The sequence below is a fragment of the Arctopsyche grandis genome, chromosome 6, assembly GCF_051622035.1.
Source record: "Arctopsyche grandis isolate Sample6627 chromosome 6, ASM5162203v2, whole genome shotgun sequence".
Classification (NCBI taxonomy): Eukaryota; Metazoa; Arthropoda; class Insecta; order Trichoptera; family Hydropsychidae; genus Arctopsyche; species Arctopsyche grandis.
Window position 1 is genome coordinate 25,891,267 of NC_135360.1, and position 26,397 is coordinate 25,917,663.

General features: G+C 30.8%; 1 protein-coding gene across 1 annotated transcript in view; it reads right to left on the reverse strand.

Moving 5' to 3' along the window:
• The window catches only part of bt (projectin protein bent), an 83,428-nt gene that overhangs the window by 47,647 nt on the left and 9,384 nt on the right, over positions 1 to 26,397 (reverse strand). Inside the window, exons 4-42 of the mRNA XM_077433762.1 lie at positions 24,693 to 24,714; positions 24,430 to 24,592; positions 24,205 to 24,346; positions 21,665 to 21,800; positions 21,384 to 21,587; positions 20,016 to 20,317; positions 19,084 to 19,710; positions 18,721 to 18,893; positions 18,466 to 18,639; positions 18,138 to 18,392; positions 17,960 to 18,064; positions 17,619 to 17,885; positions 17,258 to 17,362; positions 16,877 to 16,987; positions 16,594 to 16,791; positions 15,998 to 16,105; positions 15,583 to 15,684; positions 15,387 to 15,491; positions 15,207 to 15,314; positions 14,847 to 14,936; positions 14,542 to 14,637; positions 14,295 to 14,402; positions 13,641 to 13,742; positions 13,372 to 13,416; positions 12,762 to 12,809; positions 12,498 to 12,551; positions 11,050 to 11,148; positions 8,939 to 8,989; positions 8,363 to 8,530; positions 8,118 to 8,222; positions 7,333 to 7,377; positions 7,065 to 7,118; positions 5,550 to 5,648; positions 3,525 to 3,575; positions 2,937 to 3,116; positions 2,695 to 2,799; positions 1,737 to 1,802; positions 1,441 to 1,620; positions 1,225 to 1,323 (exon numbers count right to left, since the gene is read on the reverse strand). Of these exons, the coding sequence (XP_077289888.1) occupies positions 1,225 to 1,323; positions 1,441 to 1,620; positions 1,737 to 1,802; positions 2,695 to 2,799; positions 2,937 to 3,116; positions 3,525 to 3,575; positions 5,550 to 5,648; positions 7,065 to 7,118; positions 7,333 to 7,377; positions 8,118 to 8,222; positions 8,363 to 8,530; positions 8,939 to 8,989; positions 11,050 to 11,148; positions 12,498 to 12,551; positions 12,762 to 12,809; positions 13,372 to 13,416; positions 13,641 to 13,742; positions 14,295 to 14,402; positions 14,542 to 14,637; positions 14,847 to 14,936; positions 15,207 to 15,314; positions 15,387 to 15,491; positions 15,583 to 15,684; positions 15,998 to 16,105; positions 16,594 to 16,791; positions 16,877 to 16,987; positions 17,258 to 17,362; positions 17,619 to 17,885; positions 17,960 to 18,064; positions 18,138 to 18,392; positions 18,466 to 18,639; positions 18,721 to 18,893; positions 19,084 to 19,710; positions 20,016 to 20,317; positions 21,384 to 21,587; positions 21,665 to 21,800; positions 24,205 to 24,346; positions 24,430 to 24,592; positions 24,693 to 24,714 (5,252 nt within the window). The remainder of the gene's footprint in view (positions 1 to 1,224; positions 1,324 to 1,440; positions 1,621 to 1,736; positions 1,803 to 2,694; positions 2,800 to 2,936; positions 3,117 to 3,524; positions 3,576 to 5,549; positions 5,649 to 7,064; positions 7,119 to 7,332; positions 7,378 to 8,117; positions 8,223 to 8,362; positions 8,531 to 8,938; positions 8,990 to 11,049; positions 11,149 to 12,497; positions 12,552 to 12,761; positions 12,810 to 13,371; positions 13,417 to 13,640; positions 13,743 to 14,294; positions 14,403 to 14,541; positions 14,638 to 14,846; positions 14,937 to 15,206; positions 15,315 to 15,386; positions 15,492 to 15,582; positions 15,685 to 15,997; positions 16,106 to 16,593; positions 16,792 to 16,876; positions 16,988 to 17,257; positions 17,363 to 17,618; positions 17,886 to 17,959; positions 18,065 to 18,137; positions 18,393 to 18,465; positions 18,640 to 18,720; positions 18,894 to 19,083; positions 19,711 to 20,015; positions 20,318 to 21,383; positions 21,588 to 21,664; positions 21,801 to 24,204; positions 24,347 to 24,429; positions 24,593 to 24,692; positions 24,715 to 26,397) is intronic.

A 26,397-nucleotide genomic window follows, 5' to 3' on the forward strand; every position in this document is an offset into this window, starting at 1 on the left:
TTTTTTGGGGTTGGGGTTTGTGTTATTCCGCCATAACAGCCTTATTATTATAGCCTTCTGAAGCTTCTCCACATCCAAATTTGCTGCTTTTGCTGCGAATGCGGGTCAGTAAGCCGAAATGGCCGCTCTTCAACTAATGCTAAATATCGACGTATAAGAATAAGATTCACAATTATATATGTAGAAAACGAAACCTCACAGAAAGCAACATAATGAATAGAACTTTCTACCACTTTGCGTTGGTGAAAATATTCTTCAATAGGTTTCAAAATAAAACAATTTTAGCATATGACTATTCTCAATAATATGTGTAGCTATCGTTTTAATTAATGAATCCTCCTCATACTTCGATATAATTACGAAAACGAAAAATGTATAAACACCGACCAACTATCATCGAAAATGCGTCATGCTAGTGAAAAGTCAGTACACCAATCGTCGTGCAATATTCATTTATTCAAGGGGTTAAGATATTTGTTTTGGGGCGGGGTTTAATTTGAGGCAAAAAATTCCAAGTCACAAAGATGAATTAGAAGGGGGGGGGGGGTCTTACATTTGGAACATTATTTAAAAATGAAAAAATATTTCTAATAATGGTGAGATGTATTTCTTACTTCATTTTTATTTTCGAGGGAAACGGTGTATTAATTGTAATCATGTATAATTTTTGTTTCATGCAAGTACTTTGTAAAGCGTGTTTTGGTGTTGGCGGGGGGGGGGGTGAGAAAGGGTTCGATGATAATTTTTAGGGATGCGATCCAATTGTTTTCAATAAAAATCGTTCAACGATTAATTATGATGTAAAGCTTGTACATATTTTTGGGGTTAATTTTACTTTGATTTTATCAGCAAAAAAAATTGCGTAGAAGCGGGTTGCTTTAAGCGCATTTATCCAATTAGTCATTATAAATAATATACTAAAATACTATATTCATGATAATATTTTCAATTTTAAAACTTTAAAATTCATAAATTCTTGTATTATGTAATTCAAGTGAGATATTATTAAACAGTTGCTGGATAGTAAAACATTTAGAAAAGGAAAAAGAACGATCACAGAGACATCACAGAAGATTTACAAGACGTACATATACATATAGGTGTAAAAGATAGAGTCATATTCCAGCAACCATCAAAATTGAATTAAATCAAGATGCAAAACTGTTATAATAATAAATAATTCGGGTAGCAGAGAAGTGCATGGTGACGTAAGTCAAACTGTACCTCGTCTTTGGTCGTATCCTCTGTTTTCAATAAGGGCACGTTTGGTCGAGCCAACGTACCAGTTTTAGGAGTATCGAACACAATTTTGGGAATTTCGTCCTATATATGACATAATAAGAAAAGTTTCATTTCACATAATAAGTGTAGGTATATAAGTGGTGCGTTTTATTAGTGTGCAATTGGAAAAGATACGGTGAGAAGAGAGTGAGTGTGTACCTTGGTGGCTGCTTTGGCCTTTTGATCGTTTTCCACGACTTGGGCTACTTGTTTTTCGGGTATTTTTTTCAAATTGGGCATTTCAAGAGTGGCTTTTTCGGGGGGAGGTAATCTTTTACCACGGAAATCTTTGGCTTCCGCCTCGGGAGCTGCTTCTTTTTCCAATTTCGCTTGCCTCTCCTATTTGAACGGGGGGGTTGAAAGAATATCACATGTAGCATTCAAAAGGGTGACTGTATATGACGCATTCTTTTTTATATTTGGATTTCGAAGTACATATGTTTGAATATACATACATAGTGTGATTTGGGGGCTTCGACTACTTCGGCTTGCTTTACTTGGGTTTCTGGGGCCTTCATCTGCTGTTTTGTGGCAAATGAACAATAATTGTTATTAACAATTTGAACATAAAATATATACACGATAAAATTATCATGGAAGATTTGATATGAGGTAACAGCAAAATATACAATCCTGAAAAAGCCTGGTCTATGCAGGTTTTAAACTAGCAATCATTTGATCAGAACACACACCATATTATCGACAATGCCTCAAATGACAAATAATATTCAAAAATCTATAAATATATATAGAATTCCTAAACCCTACACATCATTGATAAAATATGCGAGAATCTGACCAAACTAATGCAAGTTTTACATCCAACTTAAATATGTATTATCACAATGATATAAATTTCACAATCGTTATAGCATCATGTGAAACATTAAACATTTAAACCATTCGTTCATCTTTCGACGCAATATATTTAGATAACTTTACCTTTACTGAAAAATTCAAATTAATTAATCCTAGAATGTAAATCTAATAATGTAATGCAAATGAAATGTGAAAAATCAGATATAATGATGTATCTCGTGTGACATATTGTGGGTGTATGACACTAATAACCCCGAGGTTAGAAAATATAAAAATTATTTTACCTCAATATTTTTCTGGATTTCACTATCGTTTTCCATTAATTTCGGAAGAGTAGTGTTGTGTATTGGTTTAAGATTTGATGAATCGTTGTTTTGATTGGTTAATGGTAATGATTTTCCCTTTAAGATTTTTGTATCTGATTCAGGGACGTGCTTAGTGTCTGAATTTGTTCGATTTTCTTGTTTTACAATATTCAAATTTAACCAAAATTTAACCTTAATAACTACCATGTTTACTTTACATGCCAATTTGATCACGTGCAGCTATATAATATAACATGCTTCGATTTTACGACATGCTATATAAATGTACCTTATTAAGAACGTCATTAGACATTTCGATCGTTGCTTTTTGATTCTTATTCGAAACATTTTCGACTATTTCCAATTTCTTCGGATTGTCTATTAGCTCAGATGCCTTGTGTTTGTGTTGTGTGTAGTTGTGTTTGATTTTTTTTTTTGTTTTGAAAAATGAGGAAGTATATTGTGATTATAATGATTTTTTGAAACAACAAAAAACTTTGATTTTATATCAGAAAATTTATAAAAACTCACCTTTGTCTCTCCCTTTTCCTTTTTGGGCTTTGTCAGTGGCGTCGGCGATACTTTTTCATACTTTTCAAGTACAGGACGTTCGTAGTCGTCTATGAACGATTCTTCACCCTTAAATTTAAGATCACCCTCTTCGGCAAGTTTAGCCTTCTCAGCATCAGCATTGGGATCTCTAATGACTTTCTGTCATTCATTCAATATTAAAGTTCAATTAATCGTTCAAAATATTTTCTAATATATAATATTATATATGTAGGATATTCATTTATGAAAATAACACAGAAAATTAAAATAAAGTTGTAAAATGTTAGTAATGGTTTTTCGATATAGATTGCATCGTAGACATTTTGCCGGAGACGTAAAAATGTTGTAGAGAAACAGGGATTTGGATTTGGTTTCATACAAGAAGAAAAGTCCTAAAAGATAATATAAGAGGTTTTAAAAACAGAGGGCTGGGTTGTACATTTAGATAGAGTAAACACAGATAAGTTGTCGATCATTATCGACAAATTTTAGATACATAAGAACATCCACAAATAGAGAGAAATAGAAACAGATGGTGAGGGTCGGGGTTGGTTGTACAATTCTCACCTTCAACTGAATCTTTGTAAAATCTGTGGATAATACTGCCTTTGGCGGGGGCTGAAAATCAAATAAAGTACATCAAATTTTCGTGTTTTGTATATGAAAAAACATTTGACGATCACAAAGAGTGATAGGACCACACGCAAAGAGACAAGAAGAGAGCTGTTATTCACCATTTGGGAAGACGTTGAGAAGAATGCGTGTTTAGGCAACACTAGAAGTGGTTAACGAATATATAAAGATGGGTCAATGAAACCCTCATCGATTTATTTCATGTCGAATTTCGGTGGTTTAAATTGATGAGAGTTCGTCGAAGGAAAGTAGAAATACACATACATAGAGAGATATAAATATATGTACAAGAGTTTCATTAAAGATATGAAGCTAAGCCTAAGCGTAAATAATAGAAATTTCATCGATATTTATCAATAGAATGTGTCATGCTTCGATATAAATATATTAAATTTATGTTTAATATAGATTAAAGAGCAATATTTCTTTAGTTCGTGAAAGTCAATTTTATTTGTACAAACATAATCAAGTTACATATATAAAGTCGTTATCGTATTTTGAACTATTGAAGTTTTCCTCTTCTATTATAAACTATCGATTAACTAATAGAAACATTAAATGTATGTATGTATATGTTTTGGTTATACATATGATATTAATATTTAAAGCTATATATGAAATAGAATTCATGTTGAAAAATTAAAAAGAAACTTAATGTATAGATAGAAATATAATAGTGTAACAAAAAAATATATGAAAGTATAGAAAAATAAACATTTCACAATCTTCAGCATAAAGAATATCACAAAAATAGATCATAATGTTGTTTTTTTTTGCATAAAATGTTTATATTATATATATCACTTGTCACTTTTAGTTTAGCGAATAGAAATATAACATAGTACATAGAGAAATGATTTGACACAATTTGTTTACCAGATTGAATGCAGTCCACAATTTACCTTCTTGAGACTTATCTTGGAAAAGTCCAACTTATCACCAACATCCACCACTGACTTTCTAGGTGCTGAAAATCTTCTTCCCTATTTAAGTTTCCCACAACAACATAATTAAAAAAAATAATTCGAGTTTTAAGATCAAAGTTTTATTTTGCTCTGTCTTCGGCTTGGGGTGGGGTCAGTGCTCATCAGTCAAAAAATATTGCATTTTGTTGTTTTGGGTTCCAGGGACGCGTTTATTTTGGCATTTGGCTTTCATTTGGCATGGCAGGGTGGGTCGGTTCGTTGGAATATCACTGAATACGTTTCACTGTTTTTGTGTACTGGCTTTTTGTACGTGAATAAACGAAAGATTCGCCTTTTCGTAGAGTATTTAAGTAGATAAAAGAAGTACAGATAGTAGTGAAGATAGATAGATTGACATAGACACACATAGGTTCATATATGAATAGAATATTCAGAAAAAAACAAGATATATATAGTAATAGAAACACACAATATTACAATAACAAGCAGAGCAATTTATCATTATAAAATTGCAACAAGATATAATATATATTTTCAATAATATATATTTTTTAATTTAATGCGATAATACGCTGCTTGTTTAACATTAATTATAATTTCTATGCCTAAATTATTTACAATATAATCGAGTAACCAAATTTCTACTACACTTAAAAATACATACACATACGTATATTTCAAATCTTATATTAAATAGTTTTCATATACGAATACTTTAACGAAAATATTAGTCACATTATGAAATACAAACGATGGATGGCAGTTCAAACATAAAAATTTAATAGAGGCATGCGGGGGTACATTTATGTATTATATATAAGAAAGTTCATTATATAAAAAAAAAATATTTAAAATTTAATTTACTTAATTGAATATAAATAGCATTTAATTTACTTAATTTAATATAAGTAACATTTACAAGAATTTACTTAATTGAATAAAAGTAGGATTTAATTTACTTAATTGAATATCGAAAATTTAATTCTTCAAAATTTACTTTTATGAAAATTTGCACTTCACAAATTTTATATACCTTTTTATTCGATTTATCTAGTTGCAATTTCTTTTTCCATGCTGGCAATTTGTCATCAACGGCAGCTTTGTTTTCGCCTTCCGCCGCATTTTCACCGACCTGAAGAATCTTACAATTTGCAAATATTCCTCATACTGGGAGGTTATTTCAACCCCTTCATTTATTTTACATAAATATGTACATATAATATATAGAAAAATCTTACAAACTATATCCGAAGATAATATTTTATATACATACATAATATATATCATACATACGCATGTATATCAAATATTACTTTCGAAATATCATAAAATACAATAGAAATATATCAAAGAAGACAAAGACACATAAAATTTCGACAACACAAAAGAGGAAAAATATCTGAAAATAAATCGAAGAGAAATATACACTCAGAGAACGCCGAGTAGATAAAAGTAGAGATTACATATATGTACGTACATATGTACATATATGTAAATACAACCAAGAGAGAAAGAGAAGGCGAAAATTGTTTTTTTTTGTGTTTAAAAATCGTGAAAAGAAAATTTTATTACTTTTCTTTTTGGGGACATAGTGGGGGATATAAATATGTATAAGATCTATAGAAGAACCCTAGAATACAATCAATTCATTGAATAACAACGTGGAAGATAATAAGACAAAGAAGAATTGGCACAATTTTTTTTTAATTGTCGAGGTGTTTGAAGATCGGTATGAGGTTCGATAGCAATCCAACGAATTTTTGGTAGTGAGTGAGTAGAATCAATCTTTTAAGATTTATTTGTACCTTGAGAGTTTTCTTTTCCCCAATTTCAGCTTTCTTCTCTAGTTGACCTGCTTTCTTGGTTATTTTAAAGCCCTGTTTCGTCGCAGTCTCCGTCTTAAGACCGTTTTAAAACAGAATTGAATGGTAAATAAAAAAATTGAGTTGAAAATTACTACTATTTTCCCACAATCATACACTCAAAAATCTATAATACTTAAATTCATTTATAACCAAAATAAAAAAAAGTTGGTGTATATAACCAAAATAAAAATAAACTTAATTATAAAATAATACTATTTTTTCAAACTAGTAGGAATAACGTTTAAGAAGGGTTTAATATTTATTTTTGTTAAGAATACGTTGGAGTAGTTGTGTAGTGGGGGTTACGCTGTGGAAATTATATTACGTGTTTTTTGTAAAATTTTTATCGAACGTGAGTTGGGTTTATGGGGGGGGGGGGAGATGTACTATTTTAAACTACATATTTATTAATTTACTAAGATCTAATTATGGGGTTTGATTTAAATGGGGGGAGGAGATAAGCACTTTTATACGTATTAAATAGGAATTCTAAAGAGGGTTGCTGTTCTAATATGATAAAATATTAATTAAATCAATATATACGAAATCAATAAGATACGATGATGACTTTGGAAAACAGAGCACATTAATTAAATAAAAAAATAATTCATTCAAATTAATATGATATTATATATGTTTATAAAATTTAAAATATTTATATAACGAAATGCATTAGAGCTCACCTTGTTTTCAGTAGTTATAACTGAAGACCGTCTACTTTCAGTCTTCGATTCTTCCTGAAAATATTATTTTCCATTAATTCATCAATTTAATTTTGAAATAGTAGAATATATTTCATTTTTGTATATAGTGTAACAAAATATAATAATACAGAAAATTCATCAAGAAGTTTTTAAACTATATGTAATAATTTTAAACTAATGCGGGATAGAAGTTAAATATTAACGATGTCGAATATTTTATGTCTAACTACGAATATCATCTACAAACCTGTTGTTCAACAGTCATTGCAAAAGATGCCTTCCTGCTTTCAGACTACATGAAAAACATACATATAAGGTATAGATTAACAACAAATATAACTTAACATATTGTTACATAAACAAAACAACAGAAAGGATAGAAAAGTCAGAAGAAATAATTTTGGACTTTAACTAATTCATTCTATGCAGGTTTTAAACTAGCAATCATTTGATCAGAACATAAACCATATTATCGGCAATGCCTCGAATGAGAAATAATATTCAAAAATCTATAAATATATATAGAATTCCAAAACCCTACACATCATTGATAAAATTTGCAACAAACTGACCAAACTAACGCAAGTTAAAAATGTATTATCAAAATGATATAAATTTCACAATCGTTATAACATCATGTGAAACATTTAACATTTAAACCATTCGTTCATCTTTCGACGCAATATATTTAGATAACTTTACCTTTACTAAAAAATTCAAATTAATTACCCAATAATGTAATGCAAATGAAATGTGAAAAATCAGATATAATAAGATAATCAGTAATGTTGTGTATTGGTTTAAGATTTGATGAATCGTTGTTTTGATTGGTTAATGATAATGTTTCTCCCTTGTAGATTTTTGTATCTAATTCAGGGACGTGCTTAGTGCCTGGATTTGTTCGATTTTCTTGTTTTACAATATTCAAATTTAACCTTAATAACTACCATGTTTACTTTACATGCCAATTTGATTACGTGCATCTATATAATATAACATGCTTCGATTTTACGACATGCTATATAAATGTACCTTATTAAGAACATCATTAGACATTTCGATCGTTGCTTTTTGATTCTTATTCGAAACATTTTCGACAATTTCCAATTTCGTCGGATTGTCTATTAGCTCGGATGCCTTGTGTATGTGTTGTGTGTAGTTGTGTTTGATTTTTTTTTGTTTTGAAAAATGAGGAAGTATAACATGTGATTATAATAATTTTTGATTTTTGAATCAACAACATTGATTTTTATATTAGAAAATTTATAAAAACTCACCTTTTCCATTTTGTCCTTTGTGAGTGGCGTCGGCGAAACTTTGTCATACTTTTCAAGTACAGGACGTTCGTAGTCGTCTACGAACGATTCTTCACCCTTAAATTTAAGATCGCCCTCTTCGGTAAGTTTACCCTTCTCAGCATCAGCATTGGGATCTCTAATGACTTTCTGTCATTCATTCAATATTAAAGTTCAATTAATCGTTCAAAATATTTTCGAATATATAATATTATATATGTAGGATATTCATTTATGAAAATAACACAAAAAATTAAAATAAAGTTGTAAAATGTTAGTAATGGTTTTTCGATATAGATTGCATCGTAGACATTTTGCCAGAGACGTAAAAATGTTGTAGAGAAACAGGGATATGGATTTGGTTTCATACAAGAAGAGAAGTCCTAAAAGATAATATAAGAAGTTTTAAAAACAGAGGGCTTGGATGTACATTTAGATAGAGTAAACAGAGATAAGTTGTCGCTCATTATCAACAAATTTTAGATATATAAGAACATCCACAAATAGAGAAGAGTAGAAACAGATGGTGAGGGTCGGGGTCGGTTCTACAATTCTCACCTTTAACTGAACCTTTGTAAAATCTGTGGATAATTCTGCCTTTGGCGGGGGCTGAAAATCAAATAAAATACGTCAAATTTTTCGTGTTTTGTTTGTGAAAAAACATTTGACGATCACAAAGAGTGATAGGACCACACGCAAATAGACAAGAAGAGAGCTGTTATTCACCATTTGGTAAGACGTTGAGAAGAATGCGTGTTTTGGCAACACTAGAAGTGGTTAACGAATATATAAAGATTGATCAATGAAACCCTCATCGATTTATTTCATGTCGAATTTCGGTGGTTTAAATTCATAAGAGTTTGTCGAAGGAAAGTAGAAATACACATACATATGTACATACATGGAGAGATATAAAAATATGTACAAAAGTTTCATTAAAGATATGAAGCTAAGCCTAAAGGTAAATAATAGAAATTTAATCGATATTTATCGATAGAATGTGTCATGCTTTGATATAAAAATATTAAATTTATGTTTAAAACATCAGTTGAATATAGATTAAAGAGCAATACTTCTCTAGTTCGTGAAAGTCATTTTATTTGTACACATATACTACAAATTTAATAATTTATAGTTACATATATAAAGTCGTTAACGTATTTTGAACTATTGAAGTGTTCCTCTTCTATTATAAATTATCGATTAACTAATAGAAACATTAAAACTATGTATGTATATGTTTTGGTTATACATATGATATTAATATTTAAAGCTATATATGAAATAGAATTCATGTTGAAACATTAATAATAAACCTACTGTATAAATACATATAATAGTGTAACAAAAAAATAGATGAAAGTATAGAAAAATAAACATTTCACAATCTTCAGCATAAAGAATATCACAAAAATAGATCATAATGTTTTTTTTTGCATAAAAATGTTTATATTATATGTATATATCACTTGTCACTTTTAGTTTAGCGAATAGAAATATAACATAGTGCATAGAGAAACGATTTGACACAATTTGTTTACCAGATTGAATGCAGTCCACAATTTACCTTCTTGAGACATATCTTGGAAAAGTCCAAGTTTTCACCAACATCCACCACTGACTTTCTAGGTGCTGAAAATCTTCTTCCCTATTTAAGTTTCCCACAACAACATAATTAAAAAAAATAGTTCGAGTTTTAAGATCAAAGTTTTATTTTGCTCTGTCTTCGGCTTGGGGTGGGGTCAGTGCTCGTCAGTCGAAAAATATTGCATTTTGTTGTTTTGGGTTCCAGGGACGCGTTTATTTTGGCATTTGGCTTTCATTTGGCATGGCAGGGTGGGTCGGTTCGTTGGAATATCACTGAATACGTTTCACTGTTTTTGTGTACTGGCTTTTTGTGCGTAAATAAACGAAAAATTCGCCTTTTCGTAAAGTATTTAAGTAGATAATAGAATTACAGATAGTAGTGAAGATAGATAGATTTACATAGAGACACATAGGCATATGTATAGAATATTCAGAAAAAAACAAAATATACATAGTAATAGAAACACAAAATACTACAATAACAAGCAGAGCAATTTATCATTATAAAATTGCAACAAGATACTTCAATAATATATATTTTTTAATTTAATGCGATAATACGCTGCTTGTTTAACATTAATTATAATTTCTATGCCTAAATTATTTACAATATAATCGAGTAACCAAATTTCTACTACAATTAAAAATAAGTACGCAGAAATATATTTCAAATCTTATATTAAATAGTTTTCGTATACGAATAGTTTTACGAAAATGTTAGTCACATTATGAAAAACAAACGATGGATGGCAGTTCAAACATAAAAATTTCATAGAGGCATGCGGGGGTACATTTATGTATATAAGAAAGTTCATTATATAAAGAAAAAATATTTTAAATTTAATTTACTTAATTGAATATAAGTAGCATTTAATTTACTTAATTGAATATAAGTAGTATTTAATTTACTTAATTGAATATAAGTAGCATTTACAATAATTTACTTAATTGAATATAATTAGCATTTACAATAATTTACTTAATTGAATATAAGTAGCATTTAATTTACTTAATTGAATATTGAAATCTAATTCTTCAAAATTTACTTTTTTGAAAATTTGCACTTCACAAATTTTATATACCTTTCTATTCAATTTATCTAGTTGCAATTTCTTTTTCCATGCTGGCAATTTGTCATCAAGGGCAGCTTTGTTTTCGCCATCCGCCGCATTTTCACCGACCTGAAGAATCTTACAATTTGCAAATATTCCTCATACTGGGAGGTTATTTCAACCCCTTCATTTATTTTACATAAATATGTACATATAATATATAGAAAAATCTTACAAACTATATCCGAAGATAATATTTTATATACATAATATATATCATACATATGTATGTATATCAAATATTACTTTCGAAATATCATATAATACAATAGAAATATATCAAAGTAGACAAAGACACATAAAATTTCGACAACACAAAAGAGGAAAAACATCTGAAAATAAATCGAAGAGAAATATACACTCAGAGAACGCCGAGTAGATAAAAGTAGAGATTACATATACATACATATATGTAAAAACAACCAAGAGAGAAAGAGAAGGCGAATATTGTTTTTTTGTGTTTAAAAATCGTGAAAAGAAAATTTTATTACTTTTCTTTTTGGGGACAGTGGGTGATATAAATATGTATAAGATCTATAGAAGAACTCCAGAATACAATCAATTCATTGAAAAACAACGTGGAAGATAATAAGACAAAGAAGAATTGGCCCATTGTTTTTTTAATTGTCGTGGTGTTTGAAAATCGGTATGAGGTTCGATAGCAATCCAACGAATTTTTGGTAGTGAGTGAGTAGAATCAATCTTTTAAGATTTATTTGTACCTTGAGAGTTTTCTTTTCCTCAATTTCAGCCTTCTCTAGTTGACCTGCTTTCTTGGTTATTTTAAAGCCCTGTTTCGCCGCAGTTTCCGTCTTTAGACCGTTTTAAAACAGAATTGAATGGTAAATAAAAAAAAATAATTGAATATTTGTACTATTTTCCCACAATCATACACTCAAAAATCCACAATACCTACATTAATTTATAACCAAAATAAAAATAAACTTAATTATAAAATAATACTATTTTTTCAAACTAGTAGGAATAACGTTTAAGAAGGGTTTAATATTTATTGTTGTTAAGAATACGTTGGAGAAGCTGTGTAGTAGGGGTTTCTGTGTGGAAATTATATTACGTGTTTTTGGAAATTTTTTTATGGAACGTGAGTTGGGTTTATGGGGGGAGATGTACTATTTTAAACTACATATTTATTCATTTAATAAGGTCTAGTTATGGGGTTTAATTTAAATGGGGGGGGAGACAAGCACTTTGTACGTATTAAATAGGAATTCTAAAGAGGGTTGCTGTTCTAATATGATAAAAATATTAATTAAATCATTATAAACGAAATCAATAAGATACGATGATGACTTTGGAAAACAGAGCACATTAATTAAATAATTCATTCAAATTAATATGATATTATATATGTTTATAAAATTTAAAATATTTATATAACGAAATGCATTAGAGCTCACCTTGTTTTCAGTAGTTATAACTGAAGACCGTCTACTTTCAGTCTTCGTTTCTTCCTGAAAATATTATTTTCCATTAATTCATGAATTTAATTTTGATGAATATATTTCATTTTTGTACATATGTATGTAGTGTAACAAAATATAATCATACAGAAAATTCACCAAGAAGTTTTTAAACTAATAATGTTAAACTAATGCGGGATAGATGTTAAATATTAACGATGTCGAATATGTTATGTCTAACTACGAATATCATCTACAAACCTGTTGTTGTTCAACAGTCATTGCAAAAGATGTCCTCCTGCTTTCAGACTACATGAAAAACATACATATAAGGTATAGATTAACTACAAATATAACTTAACCTATTGTTACATACACAAAACAACAGAAAGGATAGTAAAGTCAGAAGTAATAATTTTGGACTTTAACTAATTCATTTTTTGGGTTCAAAAATGGGGTCATTCGATTAACTACAATTTTTTAATACAATTCGGAGGATTTGTATTTTTTTATATTTACTACTATATTTAGTGACAAGGGGAGGATAATTTTCAAAACTTACATCTAACTTACATATATCTACTAGAAAAAAGTAAAAAGATTGGACATATCCACGTATACATATGTAGATACATACGTATATAAATACAATAGATATATACATTTGGAAACGAAAATGTTTTTATCGATGGTAGTTTTATATACAGTGTCGTTGGTATAATAGTGTTCAAATAACTTCATTAGTCACAGAATTTGAAGTATTTATATTTTTACATAAAGAGGAAAATAAAGATATGTATATATACACAGGTGGAATATTAACACAGTGATCGCAAACAAAATTTATTCGATTGCGTATGTATTTTTCTACCTTAATTTTCAACGTTTCCATTTTGGCTTTTGATGTCACTTGAACCTAATTTATAAAATAAAACTGTCAGAATAATGCCCATACTTTTCGTAATACATGTATAATAATATAATACACGTAGGTATGTAAACTCAATTACATATTTATATAATTTATAACAACGAATTCATTCCTTCTAATTATTTTCCCGCTATAACACAAACCTAAATATATCAAGCTAAATTCAAAAAATCTTTATAAATAAAATGTTCAAATTTGTTATATATTACCTTTTCTTCCTTTTCTTTAGTTCTAGTGATAGCAGTAGGAGATATTTTCTCATACTTTTCAAGAACTGGTCTTTCATAATCATCAATGAATTCTGGTTCCTCCTATTAAAAATGGAAGACAAACATTTAATAAAATTTAAACGCAAAAACACGTTAATCAATATTAGATTCATTCTCTCTTTAGATTACATTGCATATCCGATACGTTAATTTATTCATTATATTGTAAATACAATAATATTAATCGTGCAAATCGGTCCAGGCATATTTGATTAGCACAATAATTGTAATTAAAATAATTTATAATTAAATTATTAATTACAAAACGTGCTCTACACATAATTATATATTTTATTAAAATTTTTACAGTTCCTAAATTAGATATATTATTTCATTTTATAAAATGTTATCATATTATACATACATTTATGTACAAACCTGTAAGTTTTTAAGTTTTGGGCTTGTAAAAACCCAATATTACAAACGAAACATACATATAAATATAAGTAATAGCATAAAGCGATTAATCACAAACATATCGAGAAGATATTCAGCGTTTATTCGGATTTAAGTTGTTTGTGTGTGACATGCTGGTGTAATTGTTTTAAATGTTTGCATTCCTAACGTTCCCAAATTGCATTTCCCATTTCCTACCTTTTTACCGCGGATGCTTCCTTTCCTCTCGATAGGCGTGGGCGTAATTTTTTCATATTTTTCCAATTTGGGTTTTTCATAATCGTCGACGATTTCTTTCGGTTCGTCCTTTAAAAAACGAGTGCAAAATTTGTATATATGAACGTGTAAGTGCGATTTTAAACGACCATAAAGTGCTACATCGATGTGCGAATTTTTTTACAGGTGCATTTTTCCGTGCTGTTTATTTTCAAATGTAGTTTTATACCTTTCTATTATTATTGATTCCTTTTTTAAGAACAGATTTCGGCAATTTAACTTCTGTTTTAGACGTTTCGGTGACGGACACGGTATTGGTTTGGTCCTTAAATTACATATAATGACGTGATATGAATCTTTTACAATTGAACATTGAACCTTTCATTCACCTCCCACAATCACGTATTCATTCATCATTCTTATACATTCTTATACCTTCCATTTTACACCTCCCTTGTTGATAGGGTTTGGTGTTCCATTCTCTCCATTTTCGACTTTTTGTCTGTTTAATAACAATTCAATAATCAATAATACCTTCTTCTCTTTTGTAATACCTCCTTTCTTCTCGATAGGGTTTGGCATTAACGATTCATTGGATGTTTCACTCTTGTCAATTTTTTCCTTCTTTGAATGTTGAAATAAATGAATGAACGTTAATGAAATTTTTTAACCATCCGATTGCTCATAATAATGGTGATCTTATTTTCATTTTTATAATGGATTTAAATTTAACGGTTTATTCTATTTTTTTTTGTAATTCTTCATATCTTTAAGGTTATTTTGAATTCCGATATTTTACTTAATTTTCAAAAGAAAACATGATCATCATAATAACACTAAGGTTTTTCAACCTTCTCATCTTCAGTAAACTTAAATTGAAATAAATGTATATACCTTATTGTCTTTAACACTTCCCTTCTTCTCAACAGGGGTTGGTGCGACATTTTCTTTCTCCTCAACCTTGGTCTTTTTAACAGCTTCGACCGGTTTAGGTTTTTCCTGCTTCAATTTTCAATAAAAAAAACATTACTATCATTTCTTAAGCCCAAATAATTCTAACACAACCCAGAATACCTTCTCATCTTTAACCGGCCCCTTTTTGTTGACAGGAGCAGCGGGCTTTGCCTTTTCTTCTTCGACAGGTTTCTTATTATTTTCAATATACTCCGGAACCACATCCTGAGATAACGAACAACGAAACGATAACGCAAAAGTGTTTATAATAAACGAGTGTATTTTTCCTAAACGTGTTTGTTTATGTGAATAGTACCTTGTCTTTAGTGACATCGGCTTTTGTCAAAGGTGTCGGCGATATCTTCTCGTACTTTTCCAATTTGGGTCGTTCGTAGTCGTCAACGAATTCGACCTCCTCCTTTTAATTTTATTTTTTTTGCGAAACACATGTTAAAAACAAAAAAAATACAAGCACATGTATATAAATTAGTAACACACAAAAAACATATAGATATACATATACAATATATATATATATATATATAATAATATACAGACATAGAACAACTATTAAGCACATTTGTGAAATAATATAATAGTCGTTGTAAAGTCTCTAGTTCTTGTAGGTGAGATTTTGTATGTTAATGTTTCGATTTATATAAACATTTTTAATTACAGTGTAAATTGTACGTTAAATATTTCAAATTTATATTATCAAATATGTAGACTACCTTGGTTGTAGTTTTGGTACCGGCCTTCTTGGCCAAAGGGGTCGGTGATATCTTCTCGTACTTTTCAAGTTTTGGCCTTTCGTAGTCGTCGACAAACTCGACCTCCTCCTTCATTACAACCAGTTTTATTATATGTATAATGTAAGTGATATTTCTCATTTAAAAAATGTGTTAAATAAACGTTTTCCAAACTATGCACATCCAGATACTTCCAAATTTAAGTATTCACGAATGCTAATATGAACCATTCTCCCGTGCTATATCCACTCTCTTTACAATTAATATGTATTATTAAACTTATGAGCTTAATCTTTTACAAGCCTAGAATTCTAATTACTTATGCATTCACACATATGTAGTATTGAAAGACTGCTTAAAGAGGATGTGTTTTTTTTATTATTATAATTGTGAATCATTGCAAAATTAATTCTTAATTCAAATAACTTAATAAATATTAAATACTTAGAGAGTTGTGGTTTTATTCTGGCATTGAAAATTTTCGATATAATTAAATATAATAACATATCTTTAACTAAGCGCTTGGAAAACGCTGAGTTGGATAATGCACATATAATATGTACTGTGTAAGATTCTACCTTTTTGAGTACTTTTTTAAGACCGGACTTAGCCTCCGGTTTTACTTCCTCCGGTTTTCCAGTACGCGATTTGAGCGTTGTCGGAGCGGGCTTTTCTTCAGGTTCCGGTATTCCCTTCTTAGCCGTCGGGGAAACCTTATCTACCTTTTCGGGTTCTTTAGGCTTTTCCGACGTGCCATTCACAGCCTTTGCGGGCGTCTGATTTAAATAGAACCCAAATAGAAGTGTTAAAAAAATGTAAGCATTCGAATGTATGTAATTGTGTGTGACGTTCGATGTGTACCTTATCTACGTTATTTTCTTTGGCTTTCTTTTCCATGGGCGTGGGTGTAACTTTCTCATACTTTTCTAACACCGGCCTCTCGTAATCGTCGACAAACTCTGCCTCTTGAGGCTGGATATACAACACAAACAAACAAACAAAAAAATAAAGCGTCATGAAGCTTTTTCGTAAACGATAAAACTTCAAAATGTAAGCGTGAAAATTTTAAGCTGTATATGTTTACTGAATTCTGTGTTTCGCCCTAGAGAAAAAATTGATTCTGAACTAAAATATATAATATAATAATAATATAAAATATATTCATATAATATATAGCAAAGCGTTAAATCGGTGGCTTGTAAAATGCTCATTGTTTCGAAAGACCGTAATAGTATATAATACCTTGGCTGTTTCTGATACTTTTCCCTTCTTGGTCATTGGAGTCGGTGTAACTTTCTCATACTTTTCTAGAACTGGTCTCTCGTAATCGTCGACAAATTCCACCTCCTGATGAGTTTTAATTTGATAGAATCGGTTTCAAGTTGTGTTCAACGTGTTCAAATTGTGGATATGTGTTTTGTTAATCACAACGTTTACAATTTATACACGTATTTTACACGATACATTGTACAAAATAGACAAATATACAAATACGAAATCAAAATTGTTTCAAATCGAAAACATTTTCATATGTTTTCGTATATGAAACACTCGACATAATAAACATGACGATAAAAATGATAATAAAAACAAACGGACTCACCTCCTCCTTCTTGCTGATCACCTTCTTTTTTAAGATCTTCTTTTTCTCCTCTACCTTTTCTTCGGTCTTTTTCAAAGTGGCTGTTTCAACCTTGGCCTCTTCGATCTTCAGCGTGGCCTTCTTATCAACATTGTTGACCTCAACGTTGTTGGTTTCGATTTTCGCCTCAATCTTTTTCTCCTCCGCCTTTTTCTCTTCTATCTTCTTAGCTTCGAGTTTTTTCTCCTCGATCTTTTTCTCTTCGGCCTTCTTCTCTTCCTCTTTTTTCTGCGAAAATTTTAATAAAAATGAAAAAATCTTCTTTACAAACCTTTGTTAAAAACTTGTCACAATTATCAAACCTTTTCTTCGACCTTCTTCTTCTCCTCCTGCTTTTTCTTTTCCTCCTCCTTTTTCTTCTCTTCAACATTATTTTCCTCAACCTTTTCTTCTTCCTCTTCCTCCTTCTAAATTTTAACATAATATTTCAATATACCCATAAAAACAATCAATACTTGTTAAACCTTCAAAATTCTATACCTTCTCTTCTGTCACCAAAAGTTCTCCAGTAGATTCATCTTCTCCAAACTCGTTCTTAATAACTACTCTATAAACAGCAGAATAGCTCTTAGTACATTTGGAAATGGTCAAACGAGCATTTGTTCCATCGAACGATATGCTGATTTCAGAAGATTCCCTGATGACAGTCGAATTCTTGAACCAAGTCACCTTGCACGACTTGTCAACAGTTTTGAGCACGGCCAAAAATTCAGCAGTCTCCTTTTCGTTCTTGGACTATAAAATACAAAAATTACATTAGAAAAGTCCGTAAAAAACAATTTAAATTTTCACAAAAATTTTAACTTACGATATTTCTGAGACCCCTGATGATGTACGGCTTTTCACCTTCATCTTCAGGGATTTCAGTGATTTCAACCACTTGAGAAGTAGCCTCACCCTTCTCGTTCTTAGCCATCAACTTGTATGAACCTTTATCAATCTTTGATACGCTTGAGATCTCCAATTTGATAGCGAACTCTCCCTATTATAAACAAAATAATTATTAATATTTTATCATATATCGTATGCACATACCCCCGTAAGATATTTAAAATAAACTTACTTCTCTAACTGGCTCGATGAGAACAGTATGCCTCGAATCTTCTTTGATAGCAGAGTTTTCTTTGAACCAAGTGCAATCTGGAGCAAATTTGGACTGAACGTGACATTCAACAATAATAGTCTTCTTTTTAACAATCCTGATCACCTTTGGTCTTTCTTTAATCACTGGAATGACTAAAAGAAAATAACATATGAATACAATGGATACATTACATTCATATTTGAATAGAATACTGAAGATTTTGTGACGAATTTAGATATCTAATTCTAATGTTTACATACTCGATTAATGTTTAATTTTTTAATATTATAGATATCAAATTCTATAGAATGCTTTTACGCTTATAGACGTAGTATAACTTACTTTCGATATTAAGCGTCAAGTTGGCGTTCAACTCTCCAAGCTCGTTCTTGATGTTACATTTGTACAAGCCAGAGTCTTCCATTCCTGGATCGATCAGTTCTAATATGATCGTATATATGTCGTCCTTAACTTCGACCCTCATTTTGATCTTAGACGAATCCTTAACCTCCTTTCCATCGTGATACCAAACGATAGTCGGCTTGGGGCTGGCCTTGACCTTGCAGCCCATAATCACCAGCTTGCCGTTGTCTTTGGATTGAATGTGAGGTTTCTCGACAAAGGTTGGACCATCACCTTCAGGTTCTGGTTCAGCCTCGATGTTCAAGTTCAAATTGGCATTACTTTCGCCGAATTCGTTCCTCACGTGACACCTGTAAGCACCACCATCGGCACCCGTGGGATTCGAAAGCAGGAGAACCAGCTCGTAGGTGTCGTCTTCCAAGGATTTCGATTGGATCTTGATCTTGGACGATTCCTTGACGACTGTGGTCCCTCTGTACCATACTACTTCAGCAGCTGGCTTCGCCTTGCACACACATCTCATGGTGATCAAGCTGCCATCCTCGTTGGGAATAATGCGAGGCTTCTCGATGAAAGATGGTGCGAATCCATCAGCATCGTCTCCACCTAATTCCACAAACAAAGCATTAATAAAATCAAATCCATAACGGTCTGAAGAAAAAATTCAACATAAAATTCGGCATTGTCCCACCGTTTTTTCATTCGAGTGGTTATTTTGTGTTAATGAATAAGCGTTAAAATGATACGTCGTTTTAAATAATAATATATCCCATATATCATATACATATATGCAACTGTTTGCGTACCAATCACATCGTTCTCATCATCTACTTACTCACCGAGGTTCGATGTATGAAAACGCGATTGATTCATTTTTTGATCCTGTAATTTTAATTCAATTTGATGGATACCTTGGAAGTTGAGCGCGATGTTAGCGTTACTTTCGCCAAAGATGTTGAACGCGTTGCATCTGTAATTGCCGCCGTCTTGCTTCGAAGGGTTCGTTATTTCCAAAGTCAATATATAATTGTCCTTTCCGGTAACTTTGCGTGACATTTTGATCCTGTTCGAATCTTTGATCTCGCGATCGCTCTGGAACCACGTGATATCTGGAGCGGGATGCGCTTCCAGCAAACACTCCATGATGAGCAAATCGCCATCCTGTCGAATCGTGGGCTTTTTTGGGAATCTAGGTGGTTTGCCATCGGGTATTCTGAAATTCAACATAAAATATATTTAAGGCATTTCATATAAAACATAAAAATTCAACATAAAATATATATAAGGCATTTCATATAAAACTTGGTGCACTCGTATGTAGAGATACATAGACTTTGGGTCACTCGACAGGAATTATGTCAAAGTTTGGCTGTAAATCGAATCATAGCATGACGATCATTAGCCCTCTCCCCCAGTTCATAATTTGGCCTTAAAAATCACTATTTAGACAGCTATATGAACCTACTATTGACGATAGACTTCACCTCCATTTAACCAACTAACTCTTCTCGAATGACGACAACTTTTACCTTAATAAAAGGTAAACGAAAAGGCTTAAAAAGCCTCTGTGAGATGATATATAAATTTATGCATATATGTATAATAGTATCAAATTGGGCCAATAAACTATTCAAAATTTATGAATCATAATCACTTGAGACGGAAACGTATGGAACAGAATTAGATAATACTCAACCCATCCAATGAATGGTTAAAGACCGACGATTACGTACATATATATAAAATAGATAGGTATGTCTAATATATATATAAATATGTTCATATTTATGTGTATGAGATATAAAATATATTTTCCCGGTCCGTTTAACTCGACCAACAAAAATAGAAACGTATTATTAGTCGGGGCATTCAGTTCTGTCTAGCTGAAGATATACGACGAGCTATTTTCGATCTGCGATATGTGCTTTTACACACGTATATGAGGGTCGTTTGATAAGTGAAGATACGTATATATAAAGGAGTTTCATTACATGTTTTTAGAGAAACCGTTAAATTTAAATTCATCACAAAGTATTTTCGGAGTGCTTAGTTCACTCAAGACAATGCTATTCACTTCAACGAAGAACGAAAATAAATCAACCCACACTTGAATACAAAAACTGAACGAAATTAGTATACGACCTAACGATTATTCTAGAACGCAGTTCTAGAATAATCGTTAGGTCGTTCGGGGTGAATCATTTCTTTTGCATACAATACTGAACACAGTGCAGGTACCTAATAAAACGATAAATTACACAGAGAAAATGTCCACTTACTTTGGTTTTCCACCACCTTCGAAGTTCAGATTGATCTTAGCAGTGCCTTCGCCGAGTTTATTCTTGGCAACTGCCCTATATTCCCCTTTATCCTTATCTTCCACACCGCGAATCTCCAACCGAGCCATATGATACAACGACTGATCTTCATCCAGCGATATCCTATACCTGGACCCCTCTTTTATCAAAGTCTTCTCGTGATACCTAAAACACACGATAAATTAGCACACGCATCCAATTTTCCTTGAACAATACATATTCATGGAATTCAAACGACTCACCATGTGACAGCAGGCTTCGGTTTTCCAACACATCGACATTCAAACGATATGTTAGTGCCATCGTCCGTCTGTCGGATGACAGGTCGCTCTGTAAAAGTCGGCTTTATCCCATCTTCCGGCACTGGTGCCTCGTCGCCTGTTTCATGGGATTTACATTGTCAAGTACAAAAATTTCAAAATACCGAAATTAAACTAAAACTCATAGAAATTTCACATTCAAACTATTCCTTTATCGTATCGTTTTATCACTTTTAATTATAATACACATACACGATAGTACCTCAAAATGTATTTTTATTCGACATCGAAAGCAATACAGCACAATATTTATTAAATCGTTAAGTTTTGTTTTTAGTAATTTGTTTAAATGTGAGTTTCTATAAATTTTAACTATTACAAATATATATATTAACATATAATAAATAGATCCCCCTGTTTTTATCATCGTACATGGCAAAGGACTTCTAGTGCGTGAATCCTTTTAAAAAGTACATGCATGAAATGTGTCTAAATTGTAATGGCAATAAAAAAATCCTGAAAAATAAAAAATTGATGAGATCATAATTGTATAAAAAAACATACATATCAAACATCACATTACATAATCGGCTACCCATTTGAAATTTAAAAAATGTAAATACGCCCACGTACGCAATACAGTTGCATTATAAATATATTCTTGTCATTTTTTTTCTGTATGTATCAGCGACGTGAAATTATATTATGTAAAAAAAACTCCTTATTACTCTCGTGTTATTTTCAGCAGCCAAAGAAAATAAGATTAAAAAAAATATTATATTGAAAATAAAACAAATTAGCGTTGTGAGCCAAAATGACGCTCGCCAAAAACCATGATTTTTTGTCAATCTGCACAGGTTACATTTAAGAATTTCGTCTAGAATAAGTATGTCATCATCGTTAATCATTTGTTCTTATTTAATTTATTAATTTAATGCACATGTGTTATATATTATTTATTATAAACATCTACATACATAATTCACTACGCAACTGTGCGCTTTTCTTTCATCTTACTAATAGTATTTTAGTTCATGTATTTTTAAAGCGATGACATATCTTCCTAAATGTACAATTACAATCATGATTAGTCGTTTTGTTTTTCCTTCACATTACACGTCGTATGTGAATGTATGCCAAAGATAGAATGGGACAATGTTATTTGATGATTTCTTGATTTGTTCGAGATATAGAGTAGTAGTATTCGCTACATACATAGTAAAGCAAATTTTAAAGCGGCAAGCAAAAGCATTGGTAGGGGGATTTACATTTTTCTTTTTTTATTATTTTATTAGGCGAATGTGTATTTTTTCTTCATTACGTTGAATTTATCATTAGAATGATGGATCTGACTTACAATTTTAAATAATTAATTAGAAAATGTTAACTAATATACAGTACATAATACGCATTGTTTGCATACATATACTTATAAATTAATTTTTAAATATAAAAAAGTACAAAATAACATATAAGAAAATGAAAAAAGACTCTTTACACTTTCATTAACAGTTAACACACATTTGACAGTCAGATATTTAGACACATTATCGCCATGTACGAAGATGTGATAGGTTTTGCTTAATTGAAGAGGGTTTTTGAGGGGCGAGGGGGGGAGTAGTTAGTTGAATAAGAATAGATTAAATTCGCGATTTTCTAATACTGTAATAGTTTTGAAACCTGTTGACGTTGTTGAATTCGAATTAGTCAGATGAATATTTAATGCGTTCGTATGTATTAGTTGTGAAGAATTCATTATAGATGACTATTCAAATTAGAATGTATATGTAGATATAATAGAAAATAAAGGTTGCTGCACACATACATCAAATGAATTTGGTGAATAAATGATTTTGTCAGTTTGAACATGAAGGTAAGTTATCACATTGTGAAGGTTTTTGTTAAGACATTGCTTAGCATTGCGCCTATCTAAAATGTACATTCACATACAATATATCAAACAGTACCTATAATCAAATCATCAAAAAATTCACCAAACATTACTAAAATTCAACCTTTGTATCTATTCTGTATAAACTTTGAAATGTATGGTGATCAAACTCATAAGTTTTGAACGGTGTCACTTGTATAGATATATTAGAGAGTTCCTATTAAATATCACATAAAAAATAAATCCAAAATCAACACCACTCGTCAACAGGTTAAAATTGTACATGCAGACAATTAAGAAATGTAGGCTTGTATCACGATTTATATTTTTAAAAAAATTTTGAAAATTCACTCCAAATTAACTAAATGTGATTATTATAATATTATTAAGTGCGGATTTCTAAATTTTGATGAGGTGCTTTTTCGTGTATTTTATTATTTACGATTTATTACACTAGAGTTAAAATGGATAATTAAATGAGTCAATTATATTTACACTATAAAATAATTATAATTTACAACTTAAATATTTCAAAATTTGTTTATGTTTTGGCAAATATTCGATAGATAATCTTTGTGTGATTATTATCAAAATATTCACGTTTTTTTAAATGAAAGAAATAATGACTCACTGTCAAAGTTGAGGCTGATTGTTGCATTACTCTCGCCGAGCTCGTTCTTTGCCGTAACCCTATATTTACCGGCATCTTCTACTGTAACGTTGCTAATTTCCAAAGAAGAATAGTAAGAATGACCATCTTTGCTCACTGACAACTAAAATCAACACGAAGAGATTTAATTAAATTTGTTAAATTATTTTTTATTACATATCTAAGCAATTTTTTTCAATAATTTACCTTGTGCCTAGCTCCAGGATTGACTTGAGCGGCATTGTGCCACCAATTAACAGTGGGTGTAGGATCAGCTTCTATCCTACATTCAAAGATCAGTCTTTTACCATCGTCCTCTTGTCGAATGGACGGCTTCTTTGCAAAAGTCGGAGCAATTCCGTCGATTTGTCTATATTAATAAAAAATAACAATACATTAAAATTCCGTTTACAACACATAATTCGCATTGAACTTTGTATACATATATATTAGTGATTAATAATTCTCACCTCTGTTTTTCTTGATCGGCAGCTGAAAGTAATAAATCATAAATTAATACACAGTACTTAAATCATATTCGTTTTGATATTGCTACAATGTTGGAATCGTTTTATCTGACGAAGACTTGGCGAACGAATTACAATTTCGCCCAATGCTAGCACGGGGTAATTAATTGCAAACTTTGTTGATCAAAGATACTTATAAATTCACGCTACATATAAATTGTAGGACCATTTGAATAATTTATCGTTTGTTTCAAACGACGCACAAAGCGTTTCGATTAAGTCATTTATATTATACATATGTATACATTTGCCTAATTCATTGATTTGTACTAAGGAATTTTACTAAAGAAATATAATAAATTGTGTCAAGGAAAAATTTTTCTTAGATTTTCTATTCATCGAAATGTATGAAACGAGCAATCGACCAATAGGAAACGTAGGGGCGTATCACGCTCTCTGATTGGCCGAACGCATGAAAGCCTTCGCCAATCAAAAGCCAACCTTTATTTTATTATTTTATAGTATATAAATATATCAATTTGATTTAACGAAGACCATAATCGAACTAGATTCTAATAAAATTGTTATATCTACGTACATACATATATTTTATCAATGTAATATTACAAATGTCTTAAACACGTACATAGATACTATGTACATACATACATATGCAGATTTGATAATTCGCTTAATGATAATTCTATACATATATAGTTATAATAGTTAGTATTAAAAATAATCCATTCAGATATGAGGAATGCGAAATATATGTTTTATTTTATTATTATTATTAACATTATAAAAGTTAAAATAATAAGAAAAATTTAATTTTACTAGCATTAGAATTTGAAGACTTTTGACCTTCAAAAAGTTTATTGCAGTCTATTTTGATGGATAGACTGATATGTATAGTAAGAAAAATATACATGGTTAATCAAATGAGCTCATATAGGGACATCTAATTGTAGTAGGGGTGCTTCGATTTATATGTAAATCAATTCCGAAATTTATAAAGGCCTAAGAGTGCACTGAAACTTATTCTATAATAGTTTGATGTTGATAGGGGCAATTAATTGATAGGAAGAAATCGTTTATTTTTTACTTCCGCTTGTGACAGCCTACATATGTAAGCTATCACTAATGCTGATACATGTATGTATACGATCTCCGTGACGAGACAGAATGTTAAATGACGCAAATATTGGAAGGCAAAGATCGAAAATCGAAAGATGTTAAATCGAAAGATCAAAAAAAATGGTGCATGGTAAACGGTACATACTCACTTAATTTGCACCAGCAGGATACAAGAGGAACAGGCTTTTCCTCCCGTATTAATGTGCGCGGGCAGAATACGGGAGGAAAAGCATGTTCCTCTTGTTCCTGTTGTATCCTGCTCGCGCAAATTAAGTGAGTATGTACGTGAGTATGTACCGTTTACCATGCACCATTTTTTTTATATCTTTCGACTTAAGATCTTTCGATTTTCGATCTTTGCCTTCCGATATTTGTGTTTTCTGTCATTTAACATTCTGTCTCGTCACATAGACCCGTATGTATAATATTAACATCGAAAGTATTTGGTCCGCGATTTCATCAAAAGTTTGCGAAACAAACTCATGAGAACACCACACTCCAAATTTCTGAACCGACTAAATTTACCGGTTCCCGGAAAGATGCACTAAATTGCGCAAAAAGTGGCGCAAGG